The 11,968-nt window shown below is 37.4% G+C and overlaps 1 protein-coding gene across 3 annotated transcripts; it reads left to right on the plus strand.

Annotated features, from left to right (window-relative positions):
- The first annotated feature begins 258 nt into the window (after positions 1–258).
- Positions 259–11,300, plus strand: LOC120307608 (protein delta homolog 1-like). 3 transcript variants are annotated; one of them, XM_039342514.1, is made up of 6 exons: positions 259–972; positions 2,217–2,296; positions 3,741–3,804; positions 5,529–5,659; positions 7,713–7,857; positions 9,870–11,300. In XM_039342514.1, exons 2-6 carry the CDS (start codon positions 2,248–2,250, stop codon positions 10,582–10,584), a joined length of 1,104 nt encoding a protein of 367 aa, XP_039198448.1. In that variant the 5' UTR covers positions 259–972; positions 2,217–2,247; the 3' UTR covers positions 10,585–11,300. The 3 variants fall into 3 exon arrangements, with proteins under 3 accessions (XP_039198448.1, XP_039198447.1, XP_039198449.1); XM_039342515.1 differs by lacking the exon at positions 259–972 and adding an exon at positions 993–1,152; XM_039342513.1 differs by lacking the exon at positions 2,217–2,296 and having other exon boundaries at positions 263–972.
- The last annotated feature ends 668 nt before the right edge of the window (positions 11,301–11,968 follow it).

Raw genomic sequence — 11,968 nt, forward strand, 5'->3', positions numbered from 1 at the left:
AAAGGAAGCTGCCCCACAAGCTCTCAACGTGACTGGAATAAGATAGAAAGCGTTTAATTGGTGTTGGAAATCAAGCAAGTGCTATTAGCTAAATCCAATCTCTCATCAGCAAATGCTCGGCAATCTAGCGGAACCATGCCACCAATAGGGGAAAGAATCGCCACGCGTCCTGCTTGCGCGATCCGCTGCTCCTTAACACCGATGCGCGGCCTGAGCAGCCAAGGCGTCTTCTCTTGGAAATCTTGATTGCTTCAGTTCTGTTTTGAGCGGGTGGGGGAGGAGTCAAATTCATCTCACGCCGAGGCTTTCCTTCAGTCGCCTCAGGAAAGATGGGTGGGATGTGTACTATTGGGCAACAAGTGGAACCCGGGAGGACTACATACACGTCAGGATGGCAGCGAAAAGACCCAACTAACTGAAGTGCAATCGTGACCACTTTTTTTTTTTTTTGTACTGTATTACCTCCCTCCTCCATGTCAGCCTCTTTCCTATTCCTACGCCTACGCCTGTTTTTTTTTTTTTTCTCCCCCTCCAAGGCAGACACTTAGCAAGGTGGCAGCGCGAACGTGAGAATGCATTGGCCCCTTTCCTAGGTCAGGAGAGAAGAGCTTCGTCCCAGATTAGTGGGGCCCGGATTTCTCGCAGCGAGAATCATCTCTCCTCCTCCTTCTCCTCCTGCGGCAGAAAGTTCCCCTCCCTTTCCTTCCTGGAAAAAAAAAAGGGAAATAAATGACCAAACATACAAAAAAAAAATCTCCATGAAATCTCGCCTTTAGGAGAAGGCAACCGGGGCACTTCCTGGGCGGAGGGAATACCCCTCCCGCGTGCAGCTCCGTCTTCTTTTCCCTCGTAGGCAGTAGGAGTTGGGGCATGAGCCCCCTCGCCGGGCACGTTTGGCGATGGATTCCCACACCGCCAAATACCTGGGCTGCTTTTTCTGGCCGCTGGTCGTCTGTCTGCCGCTGGCCCAAGGTAAGAAGAAAGTCCCGGGCTGATTGAAACGCGCTCCAACCTTAGCTTCTGCGGGGTACTGTGTAGGATATGTGCTGGGCGAATGGGCGCTAGCTCGCCGTACTGTACCAGGATTAGCGGCTGGAGGGCTTCAGAGCCACGACGGGTTTGTGGACGGTTTTAAACCCGACTCCCTCGAAAGTAAGCCCCGCTGATTTCACGTGACGTTTCCAAAACTCTTCATAAAAACCGGGCTGACCACTTTCTTTTGGATATGTGCCTGGGGGGTCTTTGCTTTGGAACGTACTTTTCAAGGAAATGTGGTTTGAGAGTTTTGCTGCTCTTCAGGTTTTTGTTGAATGTGCCCCTCGGGTTTGTGAAAGGTCGGGGTGGTGGAACGGGATGGCTAACTTACCTGTCCTCAGACCGATGCTCTCGACTTTATAACCCTTATTATCTACGGCTAGTTGGCTGTTCTGGAAACGTGGGTCCTGGGTAAAGCTATACAGTAAAAACAAATAAATGCAAACACCAGGATAAAATTAAACTAAAAACGTTTAATAACATGCTGAGCTTTCGTCGGTCAGCACTACCGACATCATCAGAGCTTAGGAATAGGTCGATGGGAATCTCTCTTTATAATACTAGCCGGTTTTGCGCATGGCTCCTGGACCTAGACATCGGTCCATCCTAAACAATTAGGATAACAATTTTAGACATCAATAATAAACTTGTCTTAGATAATGACATTTTTTTCTTATTTTTCAACTGTTTTAGGAGCTGAAAAGGAGTTAGGAATGTAATGTGTTCAGATAACGTTAATTAATGCACTGAGTCCCAGCTGCAAAGATATGACAAACTTTCTGTGGCATTTAGTTTCATTTTAAATTAGAACCAGAAATGCCCATATCTTTTCTTACACTGAAGTATGTTTTTTTCCAGCATATCTGAGCATCAGTGAGAAGTTGAAATTCCCAAACATGATTTTTCTTTGAATTATGTTGTGTAAAACATGTGTTATGTTTTACATCTTATAGACTGAAATTTTGCACATTAACTCTAGCTTATTTAAGCATTATATATTTCAGTGTTATCACCCTGCAGTTAACTTTTCCCATGAAATCAATGGGAATGGAACTTTTATGGACTACCCATCACAATGATCATTAATTTATTATCATGTATATGCTCCTTAGTCCAGCTAGATTCCAAATGAATTAAAGCTATCAGTAGGATTGCAACCTAATGTATGTTTTGATTTGTAGATATTTTGACAAAGCTGACAAAAATGGAAGCATGTTCAATTCTGTTATAGATCTTGCAAAAAATCACATGGGAATACAAGGTAAAATCATAGAATCCTGCAGTCATGGCACCCAGTCTATCATGTCAGATCATATCATGTTATCCTAGGTCTTTAAAGGTCTCATCCTTTGAATCAATTATATGTCCTATATATTAATGTTAGTTGACATTCTAGTTTTAGCTATAGCTTACAATCACACAGTAAGATATGCTGTAGCAATATCAAATAGCTAAATCTTCTTTAATTTTTTTCCCAAAGTCCCATTGAGTGCAACAAGATTCAAGGTCAATTAAGATTATATATTACTTTATCCTCTGAAGTTCATTGAGGCAAGTTCATTGGGACAGATGCAGGATTGCTTCTCTCACCCTGTTTTGAGTGAACTAAATTGTTTTAGGCATTATACTCTATTATTGTGGCAATATAATTAACTTTTAATTCTTATGCTTATTTTTTGCTTTTCTCAATTACTTAATATAAAACTGAGGAATGTTGGATTTATTTAACATTGATGTTGTGGATTAAATTGAAAGCAAAATCATTTTGGGGTTAGTAATGCTTTTTCTTTTATCGTTTTTGAACAAATGTGAGCATCTGAAACCCACAGAGTATTATTTCCATATTGTAGCTTCTACTGAAAGCATATAAACAAGAATTGTGACTGAGATTCATCCCATAAGGAATATTTAATGCAACTTTAAATGGTAGATTCATGTTCAAAGCTGAAAAGTTTATACTCTGTTATACAATTCTAATAGGAAGACTTGAAACAGACTGTAGCATTATGAAGTGCAATTGGTCAAAATCTATGCCATTCAATATCATTTCCTCCTCCCTCCCTCCCTCTCTCCCTCCCATTGTTTCTCCCAACAGTTGTACTGTACTAGTTGATCTGGCTCCATAAGAAAGTGTATTCACATCCAAATTTCAAAAAATACAAAGTGACTACAGGTTTTTAAATTATGTCTACATATTTCAGCGAAACACTGTATTGCTAAGGCTGAATAGGCACTGTCCTAGGGTGCCAAATTTTAGGGGTATCAAAAAAAAACCCTCTGAAAAACACAATAAAAAAAGCAAAAAGCAGTAACTGTGCATTCTGTGAACTTGCATGCCCATTCACCAGGAAATAAAATTTTGCAGAATTGTTGCCATATGACAACAATGAGCTGATGTAATTAAAATTATTTTCTTAGAGTGAAAATGTCTTAGAAAAGAAAAAAAAAGTCATCTAGGGCTGAAAATCGTCACTGTAAAGCTCAACAACGTGAAAAAAGAAAGAAACAATGGCATTTTTTAAAACATTCCTAACAAAATCAAAAGATGAGCCAACCATACAGGGCACCAGAATACGACTTTGGCTAAAGTCCAAGAATGTCTAGTGTATTGCTAATATATTTGTCATTAAGTTTACTAATCTAAAGTCATTACAGACAAGTTTTTAAGAATTTCTAAAATGTAACATAGCAATTCCTTTTTTTAGGCACTGATTGCAAACCTGGTTGTCATCCAGTGAATGGATTTTGTGAGGTTTCCAATGAATGCAGGTAAGTTAATTGACAGCATTTTGCCAGAAGAAAAAAAACAAGGGACACATATTATTTTAATTAAGCACTATTGCTGCTTTATATCTATGGGGATTCTCAGTCATCTAGGTCATAGTTATTCCGAACATGCTTTTTTCATGAAGCAACTGGAGTTTCTTGTTTTTCTTTGAAGATGTTTCACTTCTCTTCCAAGAAGCTTCTTCAGCTCTGAGTGGATGGTGGGAATGGACTCCTTGCAGACAGCTGTTCATTTGCATTCTTTTAACTACTTTTAAAAACTACTATTCTTTTAATGCTACCTGGAGGCTTATCTGTGTCCTCAGGGTCACCTGAGTGGTGCAAATGTATTTCAGACAAGTGGTTGTCCAGTCTCTTCTTAAAAACCTCCAGTGATGAAGCACCCACAATTTCTGATGGCAAGCTGTTCCACTGGTTAATTGTTCTCACTGTTAGGAAGTGTCTCCTTAATTCCAGGTTGTTTCTCTCCTTGATCATTTTCCATCCATTGTTTCTTGTCCTGCCCTCTGGTGCTTTGGAAAATAAATTGACCCCATCTTCTTTGTGGCAGTGGAATACTGCTATCATGTCACTCCAATCCTTCTTTTTTCTAGACTAGCCATATCCAGTTCCTGAACTGTTCTTCATATGTTTTAGTTTCTAAACCTTTAATCATTCTATTTGCTCTTCTCTGCACTTCTAAAGTCTCAACATCTTTTTTGTAATGTGGTGACCAAAACTGGATGCAATATTCCAGGTGTGTTCTTACTAAGGTTTTATAAAGCGGTACTTTAATGGACCAGTCCATTAAAAGCTTGGCTAATTTTTCTTGGCACTTTTCTCACTTTTGATGATACTTTTCTATCTTAGTGACTTAGTCTCATTCAGTTCTTTTGTGAGTCATCTATTTCTTTGAAAACTTAGCTTGTGGTGTCTTCTTTAAAGTCTTCAATCTGATATGAATTTATAACATGGTTCATTAAGTTGACATTTTTCTGAGTTACATTTCTGCTTTTTGTCTTGCTGTGAGTAAATTTCCCACACTCCTTTTTTCAAACATGTCCATTCATACAAATAGGTGACATAAAACTACTAGCTGCTATGTTGTAGTATTATATAATAATTGGAATTTTGTGCTAGTGACAATAATGTGCTAATACATGATTCATTAATGTGATTATGCATGATTCACGTATTCTGCCATTGGTGGTGTTAGTTAGAATCATGTACATTTGATGCATTTATAAACTATTTTTCATATATATACTGAAATAATGCCCAGGATACAATGACAATGCTCGGTTCATTGACAAATCTTCCCCCTCCCCCTTCATTTATTGGGAAGCTTTAACTGAAATAGATGTGTTCAGAGCATTGGACTCTATTTTAATGTTTATTTTAAAAAGAAAATGGAAAATCATAAAACTGCTACTTGCCAGCAGATTTCAGCATCAAAATCTTGGGTAACTGTGCGAGTTGCAGAAAAGCACTGAGACTGCACATGGCCATGCAGTGTGGGTTGTCTTTGTGATGAAAAGTTTATTAATGAGGTGATTATTATGGAATTTTCACTAAGAAAACTACATCAGTATTCTGTAGTTGCTTTTAATCAGAATAAGGAATCTTATTACCCTAATTTTATCTAAAGTATATAGTATCTAGCTTCTTAATTCTATTTGCAAAAAGATCTTAGCTTGATTTGCTATCTCATATTGTGTTTTTGCTAGATGTCGACATGGTTGGCAAGGCCCCCTCTGTGATCAGTGTGTTCCTTTCTCTGGCTGTTTGCATGGGAAATGTGTCAAACCAGGCCAGTGCATGTGTGAAGAAGGATGGATTGGTAGCCACTGTGACACAGGTTTGGGGATAATTTCCTTTTCTGTTGAATGAAAATTCTGATGAAAATAGTTGGAGCTCCATCTGGTGTTGCAGATATATATATATTTTAAAATATTTATTTATTTATATTTAACATATTGCTATGCTGCAACAACTCTTGGTGTTTACATAGAAAAAAATACCATATTAAAAGATACCATATAAAACATATCTATTTTAAAAACAAACAAACAAAAACAACCCAGAATGGCACTATAATAATAAAAAAAAGATATAATGGCAGATCCTTGGTACTCTCTGGACTTGGTTATTTTCTTGCAGCGTTACTAGCAAGAAGTTGCTAGACAATATATATACCCTGCATGAAAAAGAACCTGGCTTCAGTTCTTGCTAATTTTAGTTTACTGAGGGCTGGATGAAGCGACTGGAAGAATGTCCGCAAGATCATCTCCGATTCATTTGATTTTATGAATACTGCAGAAAAGTAGTCTTTTGTTTTATGAGCTCAGAGACTTACGGACTGGACCCCTGCCCTTTGTAGCTTTTTTGACCTGTCAAATAAGAGGCTGGTAAGGTGGATTAGGAATGCCTCTATGAAGGAGAAGGTAATATCAGGTATCTTGAAGGAGAAGGTGATATATCCCCCTCTGAAGTGTCCCCCCATATCTAGCAATATAGCACAACTTATGTTTCATCTTCAAAAAGTGATGAGGTCTCAGTTGCAGAGGATCTTGGAAGAAGTGGTATATTTGAATCCTCATCTCTCCAGTTTCAGAATTTGGTGTGGGGCAAAATCTGTTTTATAGTACTTATGGGTGATCTGCAATAGGATCTAGATTAAAGAATAGCAGTTATTTTGATACTACTAGATGATCATGTTTTGGGGGACTGTGTATGAGGGCTGGAACTCAGAAATAATATTTTATTGGAGGTTATTTTCCTTCCTAATGAAGTAGTTCAAGTCAGTAATGATGAAGAAGAGAAATCAAGATCTTGGCCAGTACAATATGCAAAACTCAGGGCTTGGTCTTCTCCCTTATTTAGTATCTTAATAAAATCATTAGAAGAGATCATATATCAGTCTAGAATCAGAAATCATCAGTAGGCTGACAATTCCCAATTATACTATACATCCCTGCCCTGGGCCAAGCAGAATATGTAGTGGTTGCCCTAACCCAGTGACTGGAAGCTGTCAAACAAGTTCACACAGCAAGAGGGAATGACTGTTCACTTAAAGACCACATGGCTCCAACTTTGGCTATGGATCTCTGTGCTATCCCTAAAAGAGGAGATCTATGATCTGGGAACAAAGGGATCCATTCCTATGTTCTATGCTTTGTGGTATTACGATATAGGCTCTACTTTTCCAAATTTGTTCTGCAGTGTTACATGAAAATATGCAAGGGAAGGAATTCAAGTCGTGACACACATTTTGTCACTTGTTCTTTCTCCCACCTCCCCAAAAAATCTCTGTCTACAGATCCTTTTGGGTATATGGATTCTCCTGGAAGCTGTATACAGCAGAGATTGTGCCCAATTTTGGTTGCTGTGCTAGATGAGTCACTCATGCCCTCATTCCCTTGTGGCAGAACTATCAGCATCTTATATTGTCTTTGAAGACTATTTGGAGGAACTTTAATTGGGAGCAAATTGCTGATAGGCCAAAAAAACCGATTCAGCAAAGTAACACTGCTTTTTTGGCCACTCCACTGGGTACCTGTAAGTTTCCAAGTACAATTCAAAGTGTTGATCATTATAAAGTTTTTGATGTTTGGATACTAGTGATTTTCAGGATTGCTCACTCCAAGGGACCAGGATGATGATTCATTTAATGATTTTAACATTCTGATGTTTTGTCGTTTTATGTATATGAGCTATCCAGTCTTATTATTGAAGTGCCACAGAAATCATGACATATAAATAAGATATTTAGTTCAGATTCTGAAGAGATATTCAGAATATTTCTGGTTTTGTATATTTTCCTTAAATGTAAATAAACAAACATTAGTTATTGTGAGAGAAATATCATCACGATCATAACAAGAGTGTTTCTCTCTCTTTTTTTAACATAGTTGTTCATCCTTGTTCTTCCAAGCCTTGTTCAAATTACTCAAAGAATTGTGTCGAGACTGGAAATGGTAGATACACTTGCTTGTGCGCTCAAGGCTATATGGGAAAAAACTGTCACATGAAAAAGGGACCCTGTATTGTTAATGGGTAAATATGGATCCAGTTTGTTGATTTACACTTGACTTTGTTAACTAATACAATCTCCTTGGGTTTGACACTTTCCAGATCTATTGTCATGGCAGCTGCTGGAATTCCCATTGTTGAAAGGAATTCTCAAGATCACAGCCCCTCAGTGTCTGTCTTTTTATTTCTATGCTTGTTCTCTACCCTTCTAAAATGGAGACTGAGGGAAAATGTAACTTGTAAATGAGAAAGTAAATTCATTAGTTAGTTAAATTTGATATATTCATTTGTTTTTGGTGTGCTACTCACCAGCCCTGCTCACTTTTGACTTCAATGTCTAACTGAGAGAAAAAAACAAAAACCTGAAGAAGAAGAGTTGGCTTTTTGGCCATTAAAGGAGACTGTTTTGCTGTAAATATGTTTGTTCTCTAGCAATAAAACAAATTAATATGGTTAAGTCATTTCTTAGTTCATGAGTTAAAAAAAAGACAACAGTGAGTGTCCTTTTGATTGGGAAGTTGTGGGTAGCACCACAGCTGACTAGATAGTATGTATATTCTGTATGTTCTCATTTCTTTCCAGCAGAATTACATGTATTGGAACAAGTAATTGGGAAGTAATCCCAACAAAGATTCCAATATTTATCATAACTTTCCATATAAATAAAGAATATGTATACATTGTTTCAGAAAAATAGACTTCAAACTATTAGCTGCCATGTTTTATATGATGTTTTTAAACCTGATCTGAAAGTCTCTACTCAACTATGTTCCATAATAGCAGCTTTGGACAAGAATCATAACACTTATAATACAAACCCTAGACTTTTAAGCATGACTATGTAATTTTTTTCCCCAATTGGGATATCAATTTCTTTCTTTTTGCTTTTTTTCATAGTAAATTATAAAATGAGATAGATGAAAGGCATGAGGACACAAAGCATAAAAGTAGAGAAATACATTTAAAATATATTCTGATCTAATAGTATTACAAATATTTGTTGGATACCAGTAACTTTTCAGTCCTCAGTATTTACTCTTCACAATTCATTTTTAACATTACAAAAAGCCATAGAACAAGAATATGTCCTATCGGTTCTAGACTGATCATATCCTAGGTTTTTGAGGTAATTAAGTTCAACTATTAGTAAAGGAATAGATTTGGTTTCCAGAATCATGGTCTGAACTTTGTAGATAGATTGCTGGCATAAAATGGGATGTACCTTGCAGGAACTGATAAAAATATGTTGATCAGGGAGACTTTAAATACAAACCAATGAGTGGTAGAAATGCAGTAAGACCTCATAAAGATTTGTGCACTGTAGAAGTTGCTGAAATGTAATTTCTGAAAGCTCACAAAGAAAAATCAGAATATTGGCTCAAAAAAATTATGACTTTCATTAGTTATAAACTAATATTAAGACCATGGGAAATAAGATGAGTCTGAGCTCTTAGTATAAAAAGCAAAAATGACTTAATGAACACAGGAGACATACGATATGATAATTCGCTTGGAATGTAGCAACTGAAGGATACGATTTCTTCAAAAGGAACAAAAGCAGAGAAAAGGAAGAAGAGAACTAACTGTATTTTTAAAAGATCTGCTCAGAATAAATGAACTTTGGGTTAAAGTAAATGGGGGAACAAATAAAAGCAATACAGCTATTATCTACTCTTCCATGCCCAACCAGGAAGAAGATGTGGATGAAGCCTTTCCAAAGCAAATGGGAAAGAGCTGCCTATGATCCCATGCAGTCAAGCTGTGAACCCCTTTTCACAACAGTGAAACAGTGGCCTATGTGGGCCTAGATTAACAATTGAAATGGATTGTTTGAAATGTTTTAGTAAAACACTCCAGGGGTGGTGTTTTGCTTCAAGCTTAAAACATTTCATTTTATACATGCCAGGTTTTTTTTAAAAAAAAAGGGGGGGGGAGGAGGAGAAGAGATAAATGTGATAGAGAACTGCTACTGGTATGAATTATAAACTATCACCTTTTGTTCATGTATTTTCATTTCCTCTTCTTTGGAATTGCAGCTCACCTTGTCAAAATGGAGGAAGTTGTTTGGACAATGATGGGTTTGCACCTTACGCATCTTGCATGTGCTCTCCAGGATTTACTGGACAGTTTTGTGAACGTGATATTGATGACTGTGAACCAAACCCATGTGAAAATGGAGGCACATGCACAGATATTGGAAAGAGTTTCCACTGCTCTTGTCCTATTGGCTATGAAGGTGTGTTGTGCAGTAACCGCATCCCAGCTTGTGATAGTAGCCCTTGTGAAAATGGTGGGACATGTCATGGACACCGTGGCAGAGGCTTCATGTGTATTTGCAAACCATACTTTGTTGGGGCCACCTGTAGTTTTTCCACTAGAAACACAAGTGTGTATGTGGTGGCTAAACAGAGACGGAATCAGAATCACCACCTGCATTTAAGAGGACACCGTAAACCAGCTCAGCAGCAAGAGAAGGAAATACTGACCATAAAAGAGACAATTGAAAATAGGCAGTCCTTGCTCACTAAGAGTCAGGTGATCTGCTTCATGATCCTAAGCTTTCTTACATGTCTTGTTGTTTTGGGTACAACTGGGATTATATTTTTCTCTAAATTTGAAGTATGGCTAGCCAATGCCAGATATAGCCATTTACTGCGCAAGGAGAGAGATTTCTTTCTAAAAGCAAATGATGATGAAAATGTTTCTGTGAATATAATATTTCCTGAGAAGATTAATCAAGATAATGAATAGTCAGTGTACCTAAATTCTTTTATTTAGCAAGGACACCTAAAGCTTCATTTGTGTCAGGGAGATAGATGCCTTTTTATTTTTATTTGTGACACAAATTCTGGCTTTGGAACCAGTTGACAAAGAAGAAAGATGCTCTGTTTTTGCCAGATAAATACTCATTTCCCAAACATGTTTTCTAATTAAATTATTTTGTGAACCAGAGTTGCATAAACTATTGGGGACTGAAGGCTACGTTTGAGCCCTTGAGTGGAAAGCTAGGAATGCAAAACAGAAGTAGCAGAGCCTGGCCAATTCTTTTTAAAAAATTAAGTTTTAGTTTACTTAGTTAATTAACTATAATATGATTACTCCTCATGCATTTCATATTTTTTCCATTCTCTAACATTTTAAATTCAGCAGCAGCTTGTTTAGGGGCTGTGAAGATCATACCAGGGCTTTGAGGGAAGGGATATTACATGCCAAAGTTTACAGATCTATGACACTTAATTTGGGTTGTAATCCTATATTATATACCTGGAAGTAAGTTCCAACATACTTTGTGGGGTTTGCTTCTGAACAGGCACATGCGCCACTGAATTATTGTTATTGTAAATAAAAAGTCAATACAATATTCTTAATTAAGATAGCTATTGTCATATTATGTTTGACAACTGTGATATTTCTAAATTAATTTCTAATGCTTATTTTGAATAAATAGATATTAAGGGCTACACTGATCGAACTGTGGGAGCTATTGTTTTCTTTTGATAATGCTAATTTATACATTTTTTCTCAATTTGGGCCAAATATTTTCCAGTGAGAAAATAATGTCCATATCCTCAGCCACATGGCTAGAAGCATTTGAAAAGCCCTGATAGATCAATACAATGTTTCTCAACCCTGGCAATTCTAAAGTGGATTGCCAGAATTCCCCAGTCAGCCTGGTTGGCTGAGAAATTCTGGGAGTTGAAGTTCACACATCTTTTTTTTTTTTTTTGTAAAAAAATTTTTATTTTTTATTTTCACTTTTACATTACATTCATAAAGAATACTTCAGATAAAGAGTAAAATAAATTTATACACACAACTTTTGGTATTGCTCACCCATTTCCCCCCAAACCGCATCCACCCTCTAACCTCTTCTCTCACTTCCCTCTTTCTCTCTTCTTCCTCACTCTCCCCCTCTCCTCCTTCTCCTCAACCTTCCTACTTACTTCTCCCCTTCCTCCTATCTTCTCACTCCGGATGCAGTCCAGGGGAAATGCCTGAGCAATTCCTCTCTCCAAATTAAAACATCAATATCATATACAATAAAACTATTTCTACTTATCTGAGCTATTTAACCTCCAACCCATCCTCCCCCCACCCCCCCTCCTCCCTCCCCCCTCCCCCTACCCCGACTTCC

The sequence above is a fragment of the Crotalus tigris genome, unplaced genomic scaffold (genome assembly GCF_016545835.1).
Source record: "Crotalus tigris isolate CLP2741 ecotype Arizona unplaced genomic scaffold, ASM1654583v1 scf7180000017793.814357, whole genome shotgun sequence".
In the NCBI taxonomy this organism is placed as follows: Eukaryota; Metazoa; Chordata; class Lepidosauria; order Squamata; family Viperidae; genus Crotalus; species Crotalus tigris.